The 26,533-nt window shown below is 44.8% G+C and overlaps 1 protein-coding gene across 1 annotated transcript in view; it reads right to left on the reverse strand.

Annotated features, from left to right (window-relative positions):
* LOC309398683 (testis-expressed protein 2-like) overlaps positions 1–26,533 on the reverse strand; it is a 46,870-nt gene that overhangs the window by 19,605 nt on the left and 732 nt on the right. The window contains exons 3-10 of the mRNA XM_081965796.1: positions 21,601–22,032; positions 13,326–13,440; positions 10,929–12,243; positions 8,007–8,207; positions 6,918–7,236; positions 6,009–6,235; positions 5,025–5,171; positions 3,980–4,079 (exon numbers count right to left, since the gene is read on the reverse strand). Coding sequence (XP_081821922.1) covers positions 3,980–4,079; positions 5,025–5,171; positions 6,009–6,235; positions 6,918–7,236; positions 8,007–8,207; positions 10,929–12,218 — 2,284 coding nt within the window. The 5' untranslated portion in view covers positions 12,219–12,243; positions 13,326–13,440; positions 21,601–22,032. The remainder of the gene's footprint in view (positions 1–3,979; positions 4,080–5,024; positions 5,172–6,008; positions 6,236–6,917; positions 7,237–8,006; positions 8,208–10,928; positions 12,244–13,325; positions 13,441–21,600; positions 22,033–26,533) is intronic.

Consider the following 26,533-nt stretch of genomic DNA (forward strand, 5'->3'; position numbering starts at 1 on the left):
GATGATTTTCTCTTCAACTTATCGCTACATATTACTGTGATTTGAGGACTTTTGGAACTTTTTAAAACTTTGTTATGCCTCTGTGCCCAAAACTGGCAGGGCAAGATGGCACACTTCCGTTGTCTTTATGAACTGTGAAACTTGACTCCACCTTTAAAATTCAGGCTTCCGGTCTTTGTCTCCGTGTCTCCCAGAGGAATCTCTTGTGGATTGGTATTTTTTAAACTTCCTAGGGGAAACTTTCTATCTACTGCCAGACTTATTAGAGAGACTCTCTTCTGCCTGGCTCTTCTGCTCCCGAGACTCACCTGGCTACCCTTCTTTTCTAACTGTCTATCTTATATATGGACTGAACTTCTAACATTATAAAGGATGGCATCTAAAAGACCACCTCCTGGAAAACCTGGCTTTGCCACTTCTGCTCCAACATCCGCAACATCCAGTCCAGCCACACAGTCAAAGATATCAGAACTGATGCAACCTAAGACTACAGAGATGGACTTTCAACAAATGCTTCAACAAATTCTACAGGGCCAAGAGGAAATCAAGAAACAGCTAAGGGAAATGAAAGATGAAATTAAAGAAAATCAAGCCCAAATATATAAGAACTCACAAAGACTGAATCTTGTGGAAGGGGGGGTGGAGGAGGTGAGGGGGGGGTAGAAGCTGTGCAGAAAGGGAACAAAGATCTTGACATCCAACAGATGAAAATAGAATTTGAGAGAATGTCCTATTACCTTAGATTTCAAAATGTTATAGAAGAAGATGGGGAAAACATAAAGGACATCATGACAAACATCCTGGCTGACTACACACACAAAGAAAAACAACAGATGGGGTGGGATATAGACCTGGTTTATAGAGTGAACTCAGCTTATGCTAGAACACACAATGTACCTAGGGAGGTTCACATTAAATTTCTTAGAAAAAGCACAAGAGATGAAATTCTGGGTGTACAAAGGGGGCAAGCATTGACATACCATGATATGGAGATAACCATTCTGAAGCAGATCCCTAAGAAGATTAGAGAAAAAAGGAAGAATTATTCGCAATTAGCGAATAAATTATACCAGAAAGGGGTGTGGTTTAGATGGTTGATGCCTGAAGGTATGCTGATATTCTGGGAGGAGACAAGAATTAGAATCAATTCACCCATAGAGGCACAGGCCTTTATGGAAAAAAACAGAACACTCCTAGAAAAAACACGAGACACTACAGCGGACACGCAGGACACGGGAGGGGCCAGAGCTCTGCCAGTGGAGGGAGATGGGGCAATAGCAAGAAGACTCAGATCACAAAAATAAACAAGAAAATCATATTATTATAAACTGACCGAAAGTGATAATGGAATTATATCTGGATTTTATACTGTAATGTCTAATCTGATTGAATTTAGTAATAGAACTAATATGCTGATTGTAATCAATTATATACCAATGCATTATATATAAATGTATACTATGAGTATGGAGGGAGGGACGCCTGCCACATTTTGCAACTGCCAAAATTTGTATACCTGTCCATTTACCCTTTTCCCTATAAATGTTGAAAAACCAATAAAAAAAATTTTATTAAAAAAAAAAAAGAAAAGAAAACTGCTGCGCGGTGTTTTCTTTCCACGTGCGCGCCCGCGCAGCCGTGCACCTTAGAGGGAACATTGTCAACCAGTACGTTGCCATGCTTCACAAAGTCACAGCATACTGCGAGTTCAGACACTTGGACGAGTTGCTGCTTGATCGAATAATCTGCGGGCTGAGAGACATTAACCTGCAGCGGAAGCTGTTGGCAAAAATGAACCTCACACTACAGATCACATTGGATGAGGCCAGAGCAACAGAATTGTCAACCAAGTTGATAGAAACTCTGCAAAAGCATGGCAGCCCGAAAAACACGCACCGAGATATCACGGTGCATCGCAAGAACACCAAACACAATTTCTTGTCTGACAGCAAGGACAAAGTTTGCCGCTGTCAGCCTCTGCTTTGCTGCTCGCTTTCGGCTGCCATTGAAACGGGGAGGGGGGGGGAGATAAATGGTATTTGGGAGGGGAAGCTTGAGTACAGGAGTGAATGAAGAAGGGAGTCGTTTTCTCACCATCTACTGCGCATGCTGCAGATAGTGGAATTGCCGCCAAGGCCAACCGTCCGGCATACCATCCTGATGATGGGTTTTGAAAGTGCACCCACATGACACCTGTGGGGTGTGGGGATTGGACTGGGGGTTGGGATCACTAGGGGGAGGGAGCTGGGTCACATATTGATATCTATGATTGCGCATGCTTTTGCCTCAGATCTTGCTTTGCTAGCTGCTATCTACTCATAACCAGTAAAAGTACTGCTAATTCTGAAAAATGGACTTGAGTGGTTTCTTTCTTGGTTACTGATGGAGGCTGCATTGACAGCCGCCTTTATTCAGAAAGGAAAAAAAACATTGTGCGAGACTGAAGAACATCTCCCTTCATGCTCAGGCTGAGGAGGAAACCATCCAAGGGCAATCTGCCGGTTTAGGGACGCTATCTGCCAGAGGTGCGACCGGAAGGGACATCTGGCCGAAGTCTGCCATTCAAACCTACCAGCCACGCAACAACCCAGACTAGAAACAAGCCAGCTGGGACAACCAAGGCCACCTAGACGTGAGACCTGGAAACTCCAGGAGAAGCAAGAAAGGGCAGAATCAACAGAGTCCTTCCAGAGCAAGATTTGACAGGCCAGCATGCCAAGAAATAAGAAGCTGTGTGTAACCATCAGGATCGAAGGGATTCCATGCAGTATGGAAAGTGACAATGGGTCATCCCTGACCATCGCATCCTGGGCTACCTGAAGAAGGCCATCCCTAGCATCCAGAGAAACCAGCTGAAACGCCAGCAACTATGGCTCAGCCATTATCAGGGAAATAGCACCCCTGCCCTTGGCTGTGGCACATTCCGTGTGCAGTTTAAATCTTTTGATGGGCCTGACAGTGGTCAGCGGCTCCCTCCCAAGCCTGCATGGCTTTGATTGGTTCGAGTCCCTGGGCATGGGGGTAAACGGCATCAGTGCCATCATTGATGACAGCACTGACAAATTGATCTGCAAGTTTGAGGACGTCTTCAGCAAAGACCTGGGCAAGTATGTGGGGACTCCTATATCATTTAGCCTAGATTCCAATATTGCTCCAATTGGGATGAAGATCCAGAGGGTTCCTTTTGCCCTCCAACCCAAAATTGACCAAGAATTGGATAAATTGATTGTCCAGGGAATCCTGGAGCCTGTTGACCATGCCCGGAGGGAAACCCCAATGGTGACCCCAGTTAAACCCGATGGGTCAATCCGCATCTACATGGATTATAAGTGCACCCTGAATAAAACCCTCCAGCAAAGTGCTTACCGGGTACCAATTGTTCAGTATTTGCTTCATTCCCTTGGGCTGAGAAAAATATTTGCAAAATTAGATCTGGCACAGGTTTACCAGAAATTGCCAATAGATGGCGCTACTATGGAGGCCCAAACCATGGTGACACACAAGGGTGCATTCAAATGCAATAGATTGGAATTTGGAGTCAGCATAGAACCCAGACTGTTCCAAAGTGTCATGGAATGACTTTTGCAGGGGATACCAGGAGTAGTTCCTTATTTCGATGATGTCCTGGTATCCGCCGCAAATAATGAGCAACTCCTCAAACGCTTGAGAATCGTACTAAACAGATTTAGAAGGCAGGGGTGTTAGATATTGAGACTGGAACAATAGGCTCCACCAAGGTCCTCCATTCCGGTGGGAAAATGCTTGAAGCTGATTGGCTGAGCTGTCTGATAGCTCCCTATAAAAAGGCAAGCTGTCAGACAGGCCAGCGCTGGTTTTGTACATAGTTTGCTGAATAAAGAGCTGTTATTGTCACTGAAGCCTGAGTCCTGTCTCATCCATTCAGCCTATCTAACAATTCCAGGTTCATATGGGCCACAAAATGACAGAAATGGGAAGGCTGCGGGTCACCAAAACATACCTCGGTTATCCACTGTGGGGCTAGAAGTGCCAAGTATGTGTGGGATGGAGGTCCCCATCTCCAAATCAATCAGAGTGAGCTCATTCATGAAATAGGGCAACTGCATCAGAGCAAAGGAAGAAGGAAACAAACCAACCATCAGGAAAGTCAAAGAGAGGAAGAAAGTTGCTGTCAGGCTGGCATTCTTTACTAGTCAATATCAGGCCCCTAATGGCCACATACAAAACATGATTCACAGAGTGTCCCTGGGTTAGATTTCTTGCAAAGAAAAAGGGATTGGGTAACACAATCTTGGAAACCAGATTTGTATATTTTACCTTCACTTATCAGAGAGAACATTAAGATGCCCTTCAAGCCTTTGATCCTCTTTCTAACTGGCTCTTGACTTGACGTGGGAAAGTTACCAACTATTTAGAAGATACAAAAGGAATTTTCATTGTATTCTCCTGTATTCACAAATGTCCAGTCCCATTCCAAGAGCCAACTAATTCTCTGATGGAACCAGCATCAGAGAAGTGCACTGTGTCTCTAGTGTCTTTGTTGTGGTCCACTAGGAACTCAGGGGGAGGGGGGGGCAGGAACTTCAGCTGAGAATGATACCATATCAGCCAATCCATTTGTATCCAGCAACATCAGCCTCTCTGGTTGCTTGGTCTAAATGTGGTGAGACGTCCTGCAGCACTCAACAATTAAATGTCTAGAAGAAAATATTGGGTTTGCACCCTATGGTTTACTCAACTGATTTTGGGTGGGGAGGTTTGCATGATTTACAAAACCATAATCTAATCATGTGTGCTGAATTGCATGACATTCTAGGCTGAAACATGATTGGTGAATTTGTGAGTGTGCTGTGGGAATGTAGGGTGAGGTACATGCCTACAACATGTGGATGAGCACATTTGCTTCCAAATTTGCCTTTGGAGTCAGGAAGCAATGCCTTTTGGGTATCTCAGCCTTCTTCCTGGGCAGCAGGGTAGGACTGGGCAGGGTTTCTTTGCCCCCTGGAAGTTTGCTCAAGAAGACAAGGAAAAACAGCTTTTCTCACCTTGATTCTGCCCAGTTTTTTCTGAATTTTATCTGAAACTTGATCTGCCCAATATTTTTCCCTTAGGAAGTCCCAAAACATTCGCCCAAGCATTGCATTGACCCAAACTGTAGGGGGGTTGGAGGTCAGATTTTCATCCCCAGGGAACTGAAAAGAACAAAAGGGAAAGAAATCACTCATTATAATGGCCACATGCCGCCCTTTAAAGTTCTCACAATGTAAATCAGAGGAACTAGCAAAAATAAGTGAGGATGTTTAAGGGCTGGGAAGCACAACGTACATAAAAACAAGAATGGAGTTTCTGTTGTGTAGCTATCACCATCATCTTAATATCTATGACCCCCTCTTGGATTGCCTTGAGCTTATGCGGTATTTTATTTTGTTGGTAAGATGGTATGTTTACCTTATGGGTCTGAAAGTTGGCATTCAAAATATTTTAGCAAACTCTAAATACTTGGGGATGGTACTATCAGCTTTAATTTTTCAGCAAATGGAATGTCACACACCTTATCAGCATCCATAAACTCAGTGCGGCATGTCTTATCAAAAAATAGAGATTTTTAAATTTATTTTGTAAGACTGAAGATCTGAGGACATAAAATGGGGAGTTTTGGAGGAGCAATTTTGGTTGAAGCAGAGAATAAACAATTTCTAAATAGCAAAGAATAATAGGTATCTTACAAAATGTCCAAGATAAATTTTGAATAATCAAAACTCATCACAATAGACTATTTTTTGTTCAATTTTTTAAAAAAGGGAGCTTTGAAAAACAATTCCTAAGTATTAAATACAATGTTTGACTTGTTCAATTTTAAATACATATAAAGGTAGTCCTTCTTTAACAACTGCCTCGTTCAGTGACTATTCACAATTACAATAGTGATGAAAAAGTAACTTTGCAACCAATCCTTTGTAAGATCAAACACTCAGTTGCAGTTTCACTAAGTAACTGCTTTTCCTGTGATTTCAGCCAGATTTTCTCACCTTTTTGGAAGCAGGGCTGTCTGCTCCATTGGAGCAGGACTTTGGGTCGGAGACAGTAACTGCTGGAATGATTTGGGACATGTACACATTGTAATCCAATAAGAGTTTTTCTTGGTCACTGATGCTCAGTTCCTTGGGCTTAGGAGCAGGGAGCAGATCTTCCGGGCTGCTGCTGCTGCTGCTGTGATTGTGGGTCTCCTTTCCTTCAGGAATGGGCTGGATTATACCTGAGCAAGAGAAGGAAAGGTTGCTATAACAGAGAATGACGAGGCTGGTCAGGATTGGGAGTGCAGCAATATCAATGTATATGAAATTAGGGGCTGCTTGCGGAAATAACAGGGGCAGTTGCTGATACCTAGAATTTGCTGTCCTTTAACAGGAGCTTTTAGTGATCAGGGTTTTGCTTCCAATGAAAATAACTCCAACTGGGTTTAAGTGAGAAAGTCCTCAGTAGGTTCTAATACAACTTGATCCTCAATGTTATTTACTATCTAAAAAAATCAATCTTACACTTGTTAACTGAAGAAACAGCTGCTTGGCTCAAGTGAGAGTGCATGAAACGTTTCTTTATCTAAGGGTGCGGAAGACGACAGCATCTGCAGAGGGAGTCAAAACAGTCAAAAGCCCACATCTTTTCTATGGATGACTTTTTTTTATTCCCACCCCTACCCAGGTGGATGCTCTAGCTTTGCCAGCCTTACCCTCGGCCTTAGAATGGCACCCCACCCCACCCCCGTGCCCAGGATGGATGTGGCCACAAGGAATTGGATTGGATTACAGATGCCGGTCAATTGAATTAAAGGAAACATGATTTCAACCCAGGATTTCCTCATTCTGTTTCTGAAAATTAAGAAGCAATCAATTCAAGGAACCCTGGAAGTTGGACCCATGGTTCCCAGCCTGCTTTACCCGAGAGGAGTCCACCTTGGCTGGTGTGGTGTAACTCATGGTGTTCAGCTTGGCAGGCCCTTATGAAATGTTGATACCACTCTTCCTTATCTCTACCCGTTCTGCCAAAGAGAGAAAGTGTCCTTTCTTGGGCCTCAGCTGGGCAGGGCCCTGATCTTTCTTTCTTCTTTGGGTTCTCCTCTCCTGGAGAGTCCACATCCTGGTCTTTTGTTGCTAGAGCTTTGCTCTTCGGACCCATTTCTTCTGGGAAAAGAATGCATATGGGATATTTTTTGTTCCACATCCTTTTGCGAGCCAGCCCAGGTGGGAAGAGGAAGACCTGAAAAATAACAGACAATTTAAAGTCACAAAAGAATCAAGTCACCTTCTCCATAAAAAAGCAGTTTGAATTACAATAGCAATATTTTAACAACCCAAATGCCATTGCGTGACCTGACAATCCTCTCAAGGAGTCCTATGTGTTCAATCTTATGAACTTAGGTTTTTGAATCCCATGAAACCTTGCCTTAGAATGCCCAAATCCTGTGACCTCATAGTAAGAATGATTACCCTAAGACCTCTCCCATAACTTTCCCAAATCTCACATGAATCGATCATGCAATGAGTTCTGAGCCATTTCAATTTAACTTCCTTCTGAGACAGTTTTGTGGGGTAGTAGCTGCCTGATCATCCTATTTTATAAGTAATAAACTAAAACATGTTTGAAAAGATAGTATGATAGCTAAGAAACCAAAGGCAAGGGCAAAAGAAATGCTGATGTGGAGCACTTTAAATTAAATGATCTTCCTTTTGACCGAATACCCTGAAAACACAAGGGTCCAGTTTGAATCAGTAAAGTAGGAAGAGGAGGTCTTGAATCCCTTCTGGATGACACTAGAAGAAAGGCTTCATTTGCAGAAGGAATGGGAAATCTTCCTGTGAGGTCTCAAATGCCCCCAATTTATCTAAGGGGCACTTCGTAGACTGAACCCTATCTGCAGATGGAGGAATGAAAGGATGAAAGCTCTCCTAGCCTCTCCACCAAATTTCAAATCTGTACTTACTACACGTACCCACCACCCCATCAGATACATTATGGATGACTCTTACCTTGGCTCCACTCATATCATAACGTCGGTGGGTCACAAAAGCCACCTCAAAGTTCTCTTCCCCAAAGATGGCTCGCCGAGGGATGCTGCTTTGGGGATAAGATAACGTCAAGTTGGAGTTTTCTAAGGTCACAAATACGGAATGAGTCAGAGAAGGATGATAAATCTCAGGGTCATAAAAATGCATTTCGTTCATCCAACCCTGGAAAAGAAGAATTCATTTTAATCAGGGAATGTTCAAAAGAAGAGTACAAACATATATGTCACTATTCTGCTAGATATTATTTATTGACCTGCATTTTCTGGAATAAAAGAAGTAACGCTCATGTCCACTTTATTTCTTCAAAAATACCAGGGCGGGCAACCTGAAATTCCAGATCCTGGAAAAACACCTCAAAGCTCTTTTCTCCATTCCCTGTCCTCTTTCTGACAATTGCAGAAGCCAGGTATGGATGTTCCTGCCATATTGATAAAGGAACACATCATTGTGTATGTCTGTACATACAGAACTTACCACATGGTTACCCACCTCCACATTAAAGGAAGCATTGCGTGAAAAAAAGTCCTAGAGAAATTTACCTGCATTTTTTCCTAACTATATTATATTATGAAAGAGAATATGCTTCCTATGTTTCAGTCTGAATGTCTTGACTTGCATTCCAACATTGTTTCTCCATCTCCTTGCATCTATTTTAGCTACTCACACCTCCCAATCTGATGTCTTCTTTGGGATTTAATGAAGGCACCCTCAAATTATTGCAATCCCTTGGGTAATTTCTCATCACCAGTCTGCCTCTGCCTCCCAGCATCCACGTGGTATTCATCTGGCCAGCGTCCTTGCAGCAAACAGCAAATAGCCTGGTCAACTTCAGCATGTTAGCGTAGACCCAGCACGTGACTCGTCAGGGCTCCGCTCCGTTGCACTCACCACCGGTCAACTAGCCTGAGTTGCTGCCACTGCCAGGAAACACTGGAGCCTTCGCTGCAAAGCAGCTGATTGGCGGTTGGATCAGCCTCCTGGAATACTGCCGATCAGCTGTTCTAGGTGGTGGGAATTGCTGCCGCCGATTGCCAGTTTGTTGCCGCCACTTGCTGCCATCACCATTCGTTGCCTATTGCTGCTGTTTGCCACCACCATTTGCTGCTGCTGCCGTTTGCTGCCACAACTTATCACCGCCTATCGCAGCTGTTTGCCGCTGCCATTTGCTGCTGCTGCTGCTGTTCACCGCTGCCATTTGGCATCGGCGAACGGCAGTGTCAGCAATCCCTGTCACCTAGAACAGTGATTGGCGGTATTCCGGGAGGCCTATCCAACTGCCGATCAGCTGCTCGGCAGCAAAGGCTCCAGCATTCCCTGGTGGCGGCAAACAGCGGAAGCAGTGACAGGTGGTGGCGGCAAACACCGTCACCGCACCTACCTCCCCCCACAATATTTGCTTTATAAGATGAAAAGACATTTCCACCCACATTTTTTGTGTGGGGGTGCGTCTTATAGTGCAAAAAATACGGTACTATACCTCTACAGAAATACACAATACTAGAGAAGAAAGCCTTCTTGAAACTATTTGAGTGAATATTAGAAGAAAGAGAAACGACATTGCTCTAGGCGTTTACCACAGGCCACCTAGCCAAGAGAAGGAAATAGATGAACTGTTTGATAGTCAGTTAACTAATGTGTGCAGGAAACACACCATTGTAATAATGGGGGGGGGGGGGCTTTAACTACCCCGACATCAACTGGGAAACAAATGTTACAGTGAGTGGGAAACAGAACAGGTTTCTTATGTGCCTGGCTGGCAACTTTGTCACCCAAAAGATGGAGGTGAGAACTAGACAGTGAGCTATACTGGATTTAAACCTTACTAATAGGGATGAAATGATTGAGGGAGTGGAAGTTTGCAGGAGTGACCATGTCATACTAGAATTTGCCATAATGCAGGCACAGGTGATTGAACAAAGTCACACCAGTGTTTTAGAGCAGCGGTCCGCAAAAATTTTATTTGCATTTTTTATATTGCACTAAATCAGGGGTCCTCAAACTACGCCCCCTGGGCCGGATGCGTGCAATGAACGTTTGTGTTGCTGCAGAGCAACGTTTGTGCGGGTCAGAGGGGAGGGGAGAACCTGGGGCCTGCTTCAGCCTCCTGAAGGAAGAAAGTCCTACAGAGAGTTATCAAAGTGTTATTTGCTATTTATTGGGATTCTATGCATCAATTCAAAATTATGGTTTATTGTCAGAATTTTCCAAGGGAACCCGCATCCAGTCTTGCTTCAATCTCTAGCATTATTAGAATCAAATGTTCTAAAATTTAAAAATAGCAACACCTTTCTTTTTTCTTTTCTTTTTCCTTTTCCAACTTAAAGCTACAAATAATTTATCTCCATGGTTCATTTCAAGGCCTTCCAAGTGTTGAGGAATGCTATGGCTCAAGTATTGTCATGCTGGACTTCAGGGGACAATGGGAAAGGGTCAATAATGAGTGTCAAATGGACTATACAAGCAGCCTTCACTTTGTGACCACAGTTGGGATTGGCAACTGTCGTTAAAGGACACAATTGCTAAGGAGACATCAAATGACCCCAATTCACAATTTTATTGCTGATTTCTCCGTTGACTCTGCTTGTTGGAAGCCAGCTATAAAGCACACAAATGGTGACTGATCATGTGACTATGTGACAGTGCAATAGTGATAAATGTGAGGACTGATGATATTTTCAGCACCATTGTAACTTTGGCAGTTCACTAAACAGAGCATTTGTTAAACATGATCTGCCTGAATTTGCTTTCTTGAAGAAGCTCAGCCTTCCATCATCGTATTCCCATATAATTAAATAGTCTTTTTTTCTAAAGAAAAGAAGCAGGTTTAGAAGCCAGCCAGCTCTGGGCTTCCTCCCACTGATCCCACCAGTGAGCCCACCCTACCTTGAGCACACGGAGGTCCCATGGCTGCTGAGGTATCACTTGCAAGGACAGCATGCCCTGAGGAGGGGGCCTTTTCTGTGGGGACAGGGCACGCTTTGGCACCAGCAGCAAAATAACCAGGAGACCAAGAAGGAACCCACAGGCCAAGCCAAGGCAGAGGCCAGAGATATAGGGAGGCAATGGGAGGACCAGGTAATTGTAGGCCAAGATGGCAATCCAGGTGAGAACTTTGCATGGCACTGGGCTGCAGCACTTGGGGGGCTGGACTGCCCCAAGCGGTGAGAGAGTCTGCATTTCGCCTGTGGCCTTGCTGTTTTTCTCAGCCGTCTCAAGGAAGACCTCCCCATAGGGGCAATGTGGAGAGGAGTCCCGATCTTCCACTTCCCCTTTCCCCGATGAGATGGTCTCAGTCCAATCTGTCTCATGGAGGGGGTGTTCCAAATTGCTCTCCAAGATGGGAGACCCCTTGAAATGATGAGAAAGGAAATCAGAACCTTGCTGGTGCCCAGAGAGGTGTAAGAGGAGTTTGGGGGACACGTTATTCTCATCCCCAATGATTTTGCTGAGCCTGTTGAGTGGCTCCTGCATGGCTTCCGAAAACCTCCTTTTGGTGTCCTCAAACTTGGCTTCCTGAGCCTTGAAGAAGCTGCCCTTGTTCTCTGAAGGAGAATGGTTGGGAGATGATGGAGCAGTCCTGGAATCACCATTTTTGTTCCTGGGCTGGGTGATTTGTCGCCAGAGATGAACATTGAGCTTAGAGTCTGATTTGGACAGTGTCACCTCGGGCTCCAAGCGAGAAATTTCAGTGGAAATGGATTTGACCAAGCTCAACAAAGGCTGGTGTTTGAGAGATGGGCCTTCCTGGGGCTCAATTTCAGTTGAGAAGGATTTCACCAAGTTGATTAAGGGTTTGGGGCTGGGTGAGTTTTCCAAGCCAGTTGATCTCTGAGATGCTGAGTGAGTTGGAGACAGGAAGTGAGAAATGGCGAGTGCAGGTGAGAAATCTGATTCAAGAGGAAACAGAGGAGAGGATGATCCATAGAAGGTAGGCTCTTTGCAGTCATCTTCCTCAGAGAAAAAACTGTTGGCTGAGTTTGGAGCTGGAGCTTCCTCATCATCTAAGGCAAAGATCAGCTCATTTCCACATGTATCTTCCCACACAATGTCCTTTCCAGACTCAGCAGCTGAGCAATGGGTTAACCTTGGGGAAGGATGGCATGTCTCTTCCCAGGGAGGGGAAGAAATATTTGCTGTAGAAGGATCTGAAGGCATCTGAGGATGGTCAGTCATCTTTCACATCCTCCTGGGACTGAGCCTGTGGAGTAGGAAAGAATACTGATTCTGAGAAACCTTAAATTCCAACCTAAATTCCTTCAAAGCAGCCATTTAGTCATTCATTCATCTTGTTCATGTTGACCCCTCACATCCCAAAGTAATACTTGTGATGCCATTCGGCCCACAGATATGCTTTAATCTAGAGATTCCAAGGTTCCATGAAGAGGGAGAAAGAACAGCTGACTTCATCCTTATAATTTTAAGCCAGAATTTCTAACCACAATTTGTTGAACTGCAATAGCCTGATATATTCATAATGTTTAGCCATCCACAGGCATATCCCCAACTCCATTGAGTAAAAAAAAAAGAACTTTATGGCTCCTTATCACATAAGTCAGTCTTACTTGCTTTCAAAATTAGATCTGAGAAAATGATTTACCGTATTTTTCAGACTATAAGACGCCCCGGAGTATAAGACACACCATGATTTTGAAGAGGTAAATTAAAAAAAGTTTTTGCACTCTACAAGCCTCCCAAACTCTCTGCATGCCTCGTTTTTTGGGAAAAAAAGGGAGGGGCATGCAGAGCTTTGGGAGGCTTGTAGAGTGCTCCTGGGGGCTGCAGGGGGCAAAAATGAGCAAAAAAGTCCTGATTCTTGCTTGTTTCTGCCCTCCCCAGCCCCCAGGAGCACTTTGCAAGCCTCCCAAACCCTCTGCTTGTCCATTTTTGCAAAGGGGGTGAGGTTTTGGTGGCCAAAAATGCTGTATTCAGTGTATAAGACACACCCAGATTTTCACCCTCTTTTTTCGAGGAAAAGGTGCATCTTGTGCTCCGAAAAATGCGGTAACAACCAATCCTGCACCCACACTTTTGGAGGACTAATGGCTGCTTAACCAATAATTCTGGTCTGACACAGTATGGTTAAAGTAGGCTAATCTACGATACAGGTAGCCCTTGACTTACAACCACAATTAAGCCCAGAATTTATATTGCTAAGCTTTGTTAAGTGAGTTTTGCCCCATTTTATGATTTTTCTTGCCATATTTGTTATGTGAATTACTGCAGCTGTTAAATTAGTAATGTGTTTTCTAGGGATTAGAGACATTTAACAGTTACATTTACCTTGAGGGCACACAAAGCCTTTGATATAGAAAGGGAAAACGGGACTCTCCGGTTTACACACCCCGGTCACAATCACCATAAATCTCAGTTAACCTAAATTAGGAAAGGCAAAAATCTAGAAGGGTAGAAAGATCAATGTCAATACATTTTTTCTTTTCTTTTAAGTACCTTTATTTAGCCAAACTGTTTTTTCCCCCAGTTTCGTCAGTGAGCAGTGTCCGTTCCCCACACAACCTGCACCCGCGCCTTTTCTTCATCTCTCTCTGGATGGGCAATTTTTCCCGATTCCAAGTTTCCGTCTCCCAAGTGGAGATCTCAATGGGAACCTTGACTGAGCTCCCCATATGTGGGCTGCTCTTCCCACTGTCCCCAACGAGACTCCAAGGTTTCTTTCCTGGGTCTCTTGCAACCCACAGATTTACTCTACACCACGGGGTGAAGGCACCTTTCAGCTTGCCGTCTGCCACCCTGGGTTTTCAGGCAAATGGCCTGGGAGGACTCTGTCCACTTACATTAATCAAAGTATGAGCCCCTCCTTTTCTGATTAGGACTCTGCCTGCTGGCTGTCCATGGGTGATCTTCTCACTCCCCCATATTTCCCTTTTCACAGTCTCTCTCTCTCTCTCTCTCTCTTTTCTCTAACAGAAGATCCTGTGCTCCAGCTAAACCCCTTTGCTTTTCAGAGGCTGTACGTAATGGTCCTTTGGGACTAGCAAACAGTCTGGGGGTGGTTAGAAAAGGCATGGAGGGAGCAGGATCCAGCTATGATTGAGAGAAGGGTCCTCTTGCTCACACACAGGCACTTCCCTCGCTCTCCTGGGCTTCAAAAGTTAAAATATACAGATTCTCACCTCCTTTCCAAGCAGGTGTTGAGCTCAAGACTCAAAACACCTTTTACTACCTTTGTTCAAATGGGAAAGGTTTGGGAAATCCATCCCCAGACATAGCAACATGGAGGCTTACCCAAGCCTGGTCCGTTGGTCAGGTTAGCCTCAGGTATGCAAATTGTTGGAAGAAAAATCCAGCCTGGCTTCAAGCTGGGAAAAAGATGCTGGAAATAAAATGGAGGCTGGCTGAAGGAAAGAAGGTCTCTGTTCATTTGGATGCAAGGAACTTTAGTGACAGCAGCAGCTTTCTGGGGTGGCTGACAAAATGGGGTTGAGATAGGTGGGTTTTTATACATTCTTTGGGGCTTTGGGATTGAGATGCCTGCTCTGTGTAAGAATGTGCCAGCCTCTGCTTCACTTACTTACTATCGGCTGCCACAGAAACGGGGAGGGCGGGGGCGTGGTATTTGGGATGGGAATAAACGGTATAGGAGTGATATGAAAAAGGGAGTTTTCTTCTCACCATCTTCTGCGCATGCTGGTGGCCGGTGTTTGGACCTGGTCAAGGCCAACTGTCCTGCATACCAACCTGATGATGCCTTTTGGAGATGCACCCCACATGACACCTAAGGGAGTTGCAGATTGGACACTGGGGTGGGGTCATTGGAGGGAGGGGCTGGGTTATCATTTGATCGCATCCTCCCACATACATCCCTGCGGCCAATACGCTCACACAGGGAGGGACTTCTCCTGGTGCCGTCCACTAGGCAATGCCAGCGGGCGACACCGAGGAGTAGGGCCTTCTCTGTGATGGGCCCAACCCTCTGGAATGACCTCCCCCCCGACATTAGAACCACTTCTGACCTCCGCTCCTTCCGGCAAAAACTGAAGACCCACCTGTTCCGATTAGCAGGCCTGGCATAATTCAACTGTCCCTCCTGGCAAATGTATTATATCTGGTTATTTTAGGGGCTTTTTAATTTACTGTATTTGTTTTTAGGGGTTTGAATTTATTTTATATCTGCTTTGTACAGTTCTTTTAACTACATTTTAACCTCCTCCATGTCAATTGTCAACTGTACATATTTAATTTAATTTTATTGTATTCTGTTATATTTTGTATGAACTGTACACCGCCCCGAGTCCCTTGCGGGAGAGGGGGCGGTCTAGAAGCATTAAATATTATTATTATTATTATTATTATTATTATTATTATTATTATTATTATTATTAATATTATAACCAGTAAAAGTATTTTAATTCCAAGAACAATGGAGTTAGGAGTTTTCTTTCTTGGTTATTGAGGGAGGCATGCCTGACAGAATGTGTCCTGTAATATTTTAATGGCTGTTGCCAGATTCCTATGGGGGGGGCACTTTACACACAAAAGAGGAAATGCTGTTTGTCTGAGCTAATCTTGTCAGCTCTAGCTTCCCTAACTGTGCTTAACACGGTTGTTAAGTGAATCTGGCTTCTCCAGTGGCATATAAAGCATGTGACCATAGCGATGCTGCAAAAAGTCACTTTTTTCAATGCTGTTGTAACTTCGAACTGTCACTAAATCAACTGTTGTATGTCAAGAAGCACCTGTACAGTGTGGAAGCAATTTATGACAGTGGATAATTGCAATACTTCAACTTTCAGTATGACTGCCAGACAAACTCAGCCAAAATTTAATCTGCAATGCAAGTGTCATCTGGAAAAAAGATGCTTCTCTTTATTGTTGGCTCTTAAATCAATAAATTACAAATAATAAATTACAGGGTTCTGTGCAACTTTTTCACATGTCTAAAAAATAAATAGGATGTAGGAAATCCTTTGTGGGTTAAGAGTTTCTTCTTCCTCGCCTAGAAATCAGTTAAATTTGTTTTATTAAGTCTGTCCTTCAAAACAAACATTATCTCAGGCACTTTGTGTCTCTGGCAATATCCACAATTGCACATTTCAAATAGATGCAGGGCTCTGCAGGGATGATTTCCTCTCTATGAAGAGAGTCACCAACTGGTATGAAGGGAGATAACGGAAATCATTCCAAACTCTGTGTTCATATTTATTTTTGGCGTCCTTTGAATATGACTATTGGAAGCCATTGGATAAAGGGCCAGCTTGCAGTTGGAAGGGCTGGGCTGGACTTCGCTGGAGGAAATCCTGACATCCCACAGTAGCTTTCTCTCACACTCTCCTTCCCAAAGGTTGCCTGTCTGTGCTTTGCTCTATTGTCTTCCTATGCCTAGATTCAGGTAATTGAAAAATAGGTGCCTTTCTAAAAAACCATCAGAATACTACATGATCTCTTGTAATCTTGGTTATTTGAAAACAAATAAGATTGCTCAAACACCAACACCCTGTCAGCTGTCTAGTTAGAGAATCCAAAAAGAGAATTCCTTGGACAAAAGGAAAACTTTATTGAATACACTGCATGGCACAGAAGAAGCAAAACCAGCTCTGAGTTTCCCACGTGAAAGTCTACACAGTTGGACTTGATTTTCCCCCTTGGCCATCCCCCTCAGTTCATTGCGTTGCCCAATTAAATCCGCTTCTTTTGTTATGGGAACAGTCTGGATCTTTCAAACACCAGCGCTTGGGGTTGGCAGCAAGGTCTCACTTGCATTCCATTCCCTCCCCAACATACCATCCACACCCCTGCCGATTGTTGTCAAGCTGAGAGTGAAGAAGCAACGAGGTCAGCGCCTGCAACCTTAAACACTCAGAGCTATTTGGACCAGTTTCCCACAAAAAATAAAACATCAGGAGCCAAAAAACCTGGGTGGGCATGGCCAACTCGAAGTCACTCATTCCCACCCAGTCACATGACTGTCTCTCTCTGTCTCTTGTCTCTCTCTCTCTTTCCGTTTTTTCCTTCCCTCCCTCTCTTTCCTCCCTCTTTCTGTCTCTCTATTTTCCTCCCTCTCTTTCCCCTTTCTGTCTCACTTTCTTTCCCTCCCTCCCTCTCTTCCGCCCTCTATTTCTCTTTCCCTTCCCCCTATCTCTCTCTCTTCCCCTCCCCTTTCCCCTTTTCTCTCTCTGTCTCTCTGTGAATCACTTTCTCTCACTCTTTCTCTCTCTCTCTTCCCCCTCTCTTTCTCTCTGTCTCTCTCTTTGTCTCTTTTCCTCTGTCTCTCTTTCTGTCTTTCCCTCTCTCTTTCTTTTTCTTCCTTCTCTCTCTTTCTCTATATGTCTCTTTCTTTCTTTTTCTCTTTCTCTCTCTATCCCCTCCTTCGCCCACACTCCCCATCCCCACTTCCCAACCCACAAACCCAGGGAATAACTGTAAAAGTGATAGTGGAAGAAAAGAATTTTTGCAGATTGAGTGTTTTGCAGAGTTTGAATGCGAATAAGATTTTTTGTTTCTGTGCTTACAGCCACTCCAGATTTTCTTTCATGAATAACAGGGAAACAAACAGCCAAAAATGGACCATTTGCAACAAAGTTGTAGTATAATTCTAAGGGGTGAAATTTCCTGATTTCTTTGCATGCATTTCAGCATCAACATGCATTTTTTCCACCTCAAAATATTCTATACATTTGCACCAGTTTTGTGGCTTGAGAATAAGTAGAAGATTCCACTTACAGCCAGTTTACTTCTGGCAGCCCAGAAGATGTATTTGATTCGATTCTAATGGAAGTGTAAGTTACATGGCATTGTTTTAAAACATTATCTCAATAAGCACGGTGATTTCTTAAGGAAAGGAACTAGAATCTAAGAATGATCAGTTTTTAAATTGAATGTTCCTGATAATTATACTAATACTTGGCCTCTCTGAGATTGGCAGCAAGAAGACCAAGGAATATTCATTCCGAAAATCTTTTACCAGAATATGAATTTAACTGACATGTACATTTAAAAGGTCATCTTACAGCTGTATATCATAAGGGTCTCTCAAGAGTTTTGGACACCACAGCCAGAGTTAGCATATTTCCAGACACAGCTTAGGAAGATGAAATGTTTCCTGTGCACCAAATCTAAAAATATAAGGTGTAGCATAAGCTTTTCTACCACGTTGCAGCCCTCTGAGTATAAACAGCAAAGCTAAAAGGATTGAAAAAATTATGTCATTCTCAAATTAAATCAAAGTGAAATGGGAAATTAATCCTGTGCAATTGAAGATCTTTGGATCTTGCAAAAGATCTGGCACTTACCTATTTACTTTAATTATTTATTTACTACCTTTATTATTTTTATAAATAACTCAAGGCAGCGAATATATCCCATACACCTTCCCCAAAACAAAAAAACCTGTGAGGTAGGTTGGGCTGAGAGCAAGTAAGAGCCAAGGTCACCCAGCTGGCTTCCATGCGAAGGTGGAACTAGAATTCATGGTCTCCCACTTTCTACATTGGTGCCTTAAGCACTAGATTTGATGCTACCTTTGGGTGCAGTTTTTAAAATGAAAGACACAGCAGAAGCTTTTGCTTTAAAAAAAGAGGATGAAGAAGGTAAAGAGCAAATATTCTGCACTGAGGCTTCACACTAGTTCCCCTTGGCCCAACAGAAGAATAGAAGGAGGATCCACTCAAAACAACATATCTCAAAAGGAAATGCAATGACAGATCCCCACTCTTAATTCATTATGCTTGCAGGAACTCCTTGCTTAATGACTGGTAACCTAGCAACTATTTGAAGAGCAATTTATGACCTGTTTCCAAAGTTATGATGGTTGTATACCCCCCCCCCCCGCCCCGCCCATCCCATGGCATTTTGGGTGCCTGGCAACCAGCTCACATTTCCAGTCGTTTGCAGGGTCCTGCAGCCAGGCGAGTGGGATTTTGGTGGATTTTGATGGTTTCCGGTGTTTACTTGTATTTCTGGCAAAAAAAAATGCCCATTGGATATAATGAATTCATTTAATGACCGTGTAACCACCACAGAAAAGATAATAAGAACGGGTTGACCCTCGCAATGACTCCTGTGACTATTGTTCCAGACTCAATTATAGTTATAAGTCAAGGACTACCTGTACTGTGTTTTTATATTTGCATACACCCGCTGGTACACGGTTAAATTCAAACCACAATTCAATCAATCCAGACAGTAATGTAATAAAGCCACTATTATATACTATAATTCTCTTAATGATCTGCACTAAGTGGCTGTGGGGACCACCATCCTCTCCCCGCCCCTCCTTTCTTCCTCCATTGTTTCCTCATGTGCAAAATACTGACTGTCTGATCTTTGGGGCAGGGATTGCTCTCTCCCTCCTGCCCCCCCCTCTTTTTCTTCCTATGGCAAAGGGGGAGATGCAGTGATGTGCCTGTATAAACACTACCAAGCAAAGACGTAGATTTTGCAGGTTTACTGAGCAAATGTGAGCCAGTTTTTGCACTTAATCCTGCTGGCTTCTTTGCCGCTTGGATGCAACAGCCCACTGCAGCATTTTAGTGGCAAATGATAGACAGGTGAGGGCCAAGAATGAGATGGACAGCTCTTCCATGCTGAATTCAGCAATATTATGCCTGACAACACTAAATACATTGCCAGCTGAACAAAAGGAAGACTCCCAACTCTTTCTTTAAATCAGATGCAACACCTGAGCACTCAGAGCTGCATGTATTATTTATTATTATTTATTATTTATTCACATTTCTAAACCACCCCCTCTCCCAAAAAGGGACTCGGGGCGTAGCCTTAAAGCTCTGGGTTTTGATCTCAAAAAACCTCCAAAAGGTATAATCAAACTGTACATCGGATGGGGAATTACTAAAAAAAAGACTGAAGATATTCATATTAAAGGTAAAGGTTCCCCTTGCACATTATGTGCTAGTCGTTCCCGACTCTAGGGGACGGTGCTGATCTCCATTTCAAAGCCCAAGAGCCAGCGCTGTCTGAAGACGTTTTCATAGTCATGTGGCCGCCTTGACTCAATGCCGAAGGCGCACGGAACGCTGCTCCCTTCCCACCAAAGGTGGTCCTTATTTTTCTACTTGCATTTTACGTGCTTTCAAACTGCTAGGTTGGCAGAAGTTGGGACAAGTAACAGGAGCTCACTCCGCTAGGCTGCACTAGGGATTCGAACTGCCAAACTGCCGACCTTTCTGATTGACAAGTTGAGCACCTTAGCCACTGAGCCAACAAGTCCCTATATTCATATTAATTGTGTTTTATTTTAATTATATGTAAAATGGCAAAGCTAACCAACCTACTCTGAGCTCTGATGTCAGTTTGGCCTCATTGATATTAGGATGGGAGACCACCAGGGAATCCCGGCTTCAAAAGTGCTAAGTTAAAAAAAAAAAGACCAGATGAAAGCAATGAAACCCCCAGCCATACCTGGAATATTTCTGGCTTGGAAGCCTCATAAATCTAAATGACCATAGCAATATTAATAATCCCTATTACACAGAAAACTACATGGCTTGGAATCAATAAAAATTAGAAGTCATTTTGCCTTGAAGAAGACAAGGAGTTGAAAGCTTGTAACAAATTTGAATATTGTAATAAACAAAAACAAGACTTTATATGTAAATCCAAGACCCTTTTTGTGTTGCTTTGTGAAGCTTCCAGATCACCATTCAAAGGCTGTGGGTGGCCTCCACACCCAGAAGGGTCTGGGGGATGGAGGGAGGTCGTAAGAGTCAGGAGGGCCGTCTGAGCTTTGATTCACAATCATGCCTGCCATCCTGGTTAGATGATCCTCCCCTTGCTGGCAAATGTTCCTCCTTGGACTGGAAAAAGTTGGGCAGCCATGGTTTAAGTGGTTAATGAAGGCAGGAGAGTTCCTCTAATCTCCATGTCCTGTCCCACACTAATTACGGGGAAGACAGGATCAAGGGTCCCATACATTCCATACTTCCCATAGACTCCCCTGGCCAGGCTACACCAAGAAAGGGTGGGCAGGTGCCTCTTTCACCTACAGAGGACTTTCCTCCCCCAGGGGTGTGCGTGCAAAGGAGGCTCTGCTCCTGCCTCTGAATGGAATCAGCACTTCCAGGTGCAACAGGGAATCTGCAGATGGACGGAAATCAGTGAAAGCCATTCTCTCCCAAGGAGGAGGAGGAGAAGAAGGGACGGAGCAAGTTTGAAACACCCCCCACCCCAAGAAGAGTGCATCACCTCTGGTGCAAAACCATTCATGCTTCTAAAAGGGGAGTTTAAAGCATCCTTTTGCCTTTTTCATTATTCTCAGCTGGCCGTTTCACAGAGTGAGCCTCATACATTCCCTTTCCTTTGTTTAGCATGAAAAGTAAATGACATTCAAAGACATTTGTCCTTGTGTAGGATACTTATAGTATTCTCTCTCTCTATCACACTCTCATACACAATCCCTCCCTCCCTGCTTATAAACCCTTCTCTACTTTTTTCCTTTGCAGCAGTTTATCCAATAAGAAGTTAGAAATTTTGGCCTCTGAATTCCGCAAAGGGCATCTTTGAAGCATACAGCCTGCAATGAGAATGAAATGGAATCAAATAAAGCTTGCATATACCTGCCCCCCATCTTCGCCAAACTCACCAATCTCTTCTGACCCTCCAGGCACAGGATCGACGCTCCTTGGGGACACCCCACTGCGGGGATCTTCTTCACGTGGCTTGGCAGCTGCTGGCCACCCGATTATCTCCCCGATTGAACGGGAGCGCTGTGGCTTGCCCTGCTGCTGTTTGCTTGTGTCTTGACCACATCAAAGTGGAGCTTCTGGGATCCATATGCCACTGCTGCTGCCGTACCCATTCCCTCCAGGGCTGCAGCCCTGCACTCAAGCTCCCCCCCCCCCCAGGGAGCGTTTCGGATGCCTCAGTGCAGTCTGCTGCTGCTGCTGCTGCTGCCTGGGTCCATCCGCAGGAGGAGAGGGCTGCTTCTGAGAAGTGTCATGTCCCACTAATCTGGGGTGAGTCTGGCAAGTCCCCCTGATGTCCAGGTAATTCACAGTCATGCTGCTTGCAGCCTCTAGGAGAGGAAGGAGAAACACAGCAGAAAGCACTTTCACGCACAGGTGAAAGGGATCAAAATTAACACCAGGGCTGTCCTGGCTCCCACCTGCCCATCCCCACTTCGTGTCCTACCGTGATGGGTGCTAAAAACAGCCATCTTTCTAGACCCCTGACCTTACTCCAAGTGCCCCCCCCCATGGTGCACTCCAGTCCTCCCACCCCCCTTCCACAGCCTATCAGTACAGACATAAACTGAGCCAGCCAATCCTGACAGAAGGGTCGTCTCCCCCTCCCCCATTTGCCCTGTCTTGGCAGGGCAGCTCTTCCCCGTTCAGCCAATGAAGGGAAACCAACATGGACAGAGGCCACGCCGTGATCCAGATCCCTTGTAAGGTTTTTGTTGTTGGGGTTCATGTTCTCAGAAATGGCTTCCCTGCCTGCAACTCCTGTTCTCCCCAGATAAATGCAACTCCCTCCCTTTCCATTAGCAGCTTAAGGAGGAGCTGGGCTAAAGAGCCTTCTGGGCTCCTGGTCTTAAGGCGCCTTGTGGCTGATGGGAGCCATTGTTTGCAAGCCCCCCCCCCCCCCCCGAGAAGGCTTGGCCTGCCAGTAGAGCAGCTTTGCTTCAGAGCCAAAATCCCCAAATGGGGAGAGGGGTTAATCCCCAGAGTTTAGACAACTGTTCAAGGCTGGAGGAGAGAATATCTTGCTTGCATTTGCACAACACTCTTCTGTTACAGATTTGTATCCTTTTCTGGTGTGTGTACGTAACCTAATATACTAATGCACTAAGCTCCCAAAAGCCCTGCCCTGCCTAGCAGCTTAGCGTGTTATGTAAAAAAAAGCCTGTTGTGCAAACGCCTCAGCTAAATCTTTACTCGGCTTGGGGGATGTGCAACTGTGCAATTGAACCTCTGCCTAGTTGCAATTTTCACTGCCATTGTGACTCTTTCACAACTTCTCTTTGAATCCTGCTGCTTAGCTTCTTAGCACCTTCCTTCTGAGTAGGACCCTCCCAGTGACCCATCAAGTTGTCATAAAGTTGTGCAAGACACTGAAAACCTGGCCTCTCTCCCAGAGCTTGGGTAGGGTGTGGAGAACCCTGGTAAGATTTTAGGTGGAATGGTTTTATTCTGCTCCGTCTGGTCTTCCTGGAAGTGTGAAGGTTCCAAGAAACACCCCCAACAAAAGAAGACTTCAGGGCCTGAAGTTCCTCAAAGTTCCAATTTATTAGAGAGGCCATGTTGGCACATCTGGGAAAACCCAAATCCGAAAACTTCCAGGTTCTCCCCACCCAGTTGAAAATTCAGAACTCTTGCTCCACACCCACAAGTTCATCTCACGGTCCAATCCAATACTCCAACTGAAGGCAATCTTCAGGGCAGGTCTTCAAGGCAGGAAGCAGCTTGGCAGGCGCCTTAGGGGCCCTGCGACCCAGGGTCCTGCGGGCTGGTTTATCTGGCTTGGACTAACAATGGGGGTTTATTTCTTTGTCCATTGCCACAGACATGGTATACCAGTCCTGAAGCCATTCAGGCATTCCTCAAATGCCTCACCCCTTGCGGAGTTCTGGGTCCAGGGCTTCCTTAAAATAGTGTAGGAGAATGGACTGGCCAGTGTCTCAGGCTCCCTGCCACCCTCCGAAACTCCCAGAGTAACTCTTGCTTCATTTCCTTTATTTTCCCTTCATCCTCATTTTTCTGGTCAGTGTCTTCAAACCTGCCTGGAGCAATTGGACGGAGTCATTGGCACCGTGTAGCTCCATGGCACCCTCTTCATGTAGCTGGGCAATCCAGTCCGCTGCTTCTCCCTCATTCATCCCTTCCCCTAGGGCTGAGATCTGTTGGTGGTCCCTTCTATATCTGTCCCCATAGGGGTCAATGTGCATCCAAATCCTGTTGAGGAAGCTCCCCAGAGTCCTATCAAAGGTCACCCAGAACCTGGGGGACTGCTGGAGCTGGGACTGGCGGTGCTGCAGCTGGTGGCTACACTACGGCTGGAACTGCTGGGGCTGGCAGTGGCTGGAACAGGTGGCGGTGCGACAGGACAAGGCCCCAGGATGACTGGCCGTAGTGTTGTGGGAGGTGCCGGCAGAGTTGGCGCTGGTTGCTGGAGCTGCACTGGGGCCAAATATTGCACTGGCATCCATTGGCATTGCACCCAGCCTTGCCCTGGGTAGAACACCCAGCTGATGGGGGGGAATGCAGTCGGCTGGAGGTAGTATACAGATCGGCAGACAAGGAGGAGGGGGTGATTGCCCTCTGTGGGCCCCGGGGATCAAGTTGGTTTCTGCAACCCTACTCTTGCTATGGCTGGCCCACCTATGGGTTGAGCAAACTGTGTGAGGTACGGGCTCCTCTCCTCCCTTGCTGAGTGGAAGGACATCGTAGTGGCACCTTGGTGGGCACTCGCTGACCCCAAATCCAGAAAGGTGAATATGGGATGCGTCAGGGTCCACCTCTGCTGGCTGGTTTGGGGCGGCGGGACGTAGCTGCCTACTCTGAGCTTCTCAAAATGATCCGGGAGCCCCATCAGCGACTGGCTTTGCGAAGAAGTGGAAGGCAGGATCCACTCTTGGGAAGAGTCGGATCACAGCAGCCTGACTTCTCTCCATTCTGGGGTCTGGGCCAGTCCCCTCCGGTACTGCGGTTCCCTCCCCAGGTGTGGACAGGTGGCTGCAATTGCTCCCCCCGGGAGCATCCAGGTGAGCGGCTTGCCGAGTCTCTGGCTTTTTGCGCTGGGCTCTTAGCAAGAGTTCTGCTTTGGTGGCTTTTGCTGCTCCCAGATCTTCTGAAGTGCAGTAGCCATCCCCTACATGGATTGCCTGGTCACCTGCGGCCGCTCCTTCTTCGATCGTATGTTTCTCCTTCATCTTCCCTCAGTCTTCGCACCACCCAAGTCGCAGGTAGGCACTGGGGCTCAGGACCCTGGACAGCACCCTGAAATACAGGGAGCTGTTTATAGTTTTAAAAGAGATTCAGGATAATGTCAGGGTTCCAAAAAACACCCCCAACGAAATAAAACTCCAAGGCCTGAAGTTCCTCAAAGTGCCAATTTATTAGAGATGTCATGTTGGCACATCTGGGAAAACCCAAATCTGAAAGCTTCCAGGTTTTCCCCACCCAATTGAAAGTTCAGAACCCTTGCCCCACACCCACAAGTTCATCACATGGTCCAATCCAATATTGCAACACAACTGAAGACAACCTTTAACCACTCCCATCCAGGTGCAGGCAAGTGTCCTTGAGTTCCAGAAGAAAGAATGTTGTTATGGCTAAAATTCTACTGCTCCAAGCAAACCTCCTCCCAAATTCCCAGGCTAACATATGTGGCAGTCAGGAAGCTGCAAAAGGAAAAAATGGCTTCCAAAACTGACAGGAAATACATTATCTGTTCCTTGTTATTGTTCTGGCTTTTTTATTAGGTCAAGAAGACATCAAAGAACAGCCAGCCGAACAAATAGATTTAAAAATAGTTTCTATCTTTGGACTGTCAGACTGTTAAATACAACCACAATCACTCCATGCACACGCGGAAACGTATGACTAGTTTTTTCTTTTTCTTTCTTTTTTCGTTTCCACTATAATTTTGCACCAGTGAGGCTAAAACCAATTTCATTGTATTTATTTTGTGCAATGACAATAAAGACTATACTATACTATACCCAGAATCTTTGCCAATTTAGTGCGATGATTACCAAGACCCTTCATTTTTACAGTAGAAGCATATTTTGCAAGCATATTTTTTTCTGATAACTAAGGGTAGAGATTACACGTTGGAGGTGAGGGGAGTAAAGATTCTCACCCTCTGTTTCAGCCAGAGAGACCAGGATCACACCTCACACTGCCTGTTTTGCTTTTCTTGTTTTCTAAATTCAGCCAATAAATAACGTTTCAAAAACTATGACTAAAAAGGGGTTAAGCAATATGTAAAAAAAAAGGATTTATTTGTCATAATACCAACAGGAGGGGGGGAGTAAAGAAGAGAAGGAGAAATGCTACCACCAACCACCACGTGGGTAAATACAGAGACATTAGACAGCATTCTTGAGAATTAGGTCTTCAGTAGACTGATGGCACAAGGGGAAAAAACTGTGTCTTGAGATCTTTGCCTTGCATTCACAATTTGTAAAAAAAAAACCAACCCATTCCATTCTTTAAGTGATTTTGTCATGTTTCAATAACATCTCAGAAACAGAAGAAATATCTTGATCTGCAACATTTAACTTTGTGTTCAGCGAAGTTTCTAGTGTCTTCAAGAAAATGCTTGAAGATTCCTCCCAGGTGGCATATTAATGGTTTGAGCAGGGTTTATTCCTTCAGTCAAACGTGGGGGCTTACTGCAAAGTCAAAAAGAACATCCCTTGCCATCATTAAAGTATGCAAGTTCTAATGCGCACAACTATGTCCCAGTAGCAATGAATCTTGACAAGGCCAACGTTTTGGGCCAGTTATTACATTGTGCCCAGCTATGTTTATATAGAGGCTTTTTGAATAGAGGCTTATTCAAATAAAATT

Source organism: Natrix helvetica (genome assembly GCF_964273705.1).
Source record: "Natrix helvetica genome assembly, chromosome: 13".
In the NCBI taxonomy this organism is placed as follows: domain Eukaryota; kingdom Metazoa; phylum Chordata; class Lepidosauria; order Squamata; family Natricidae; genus Natrix; species Natrix helvetica.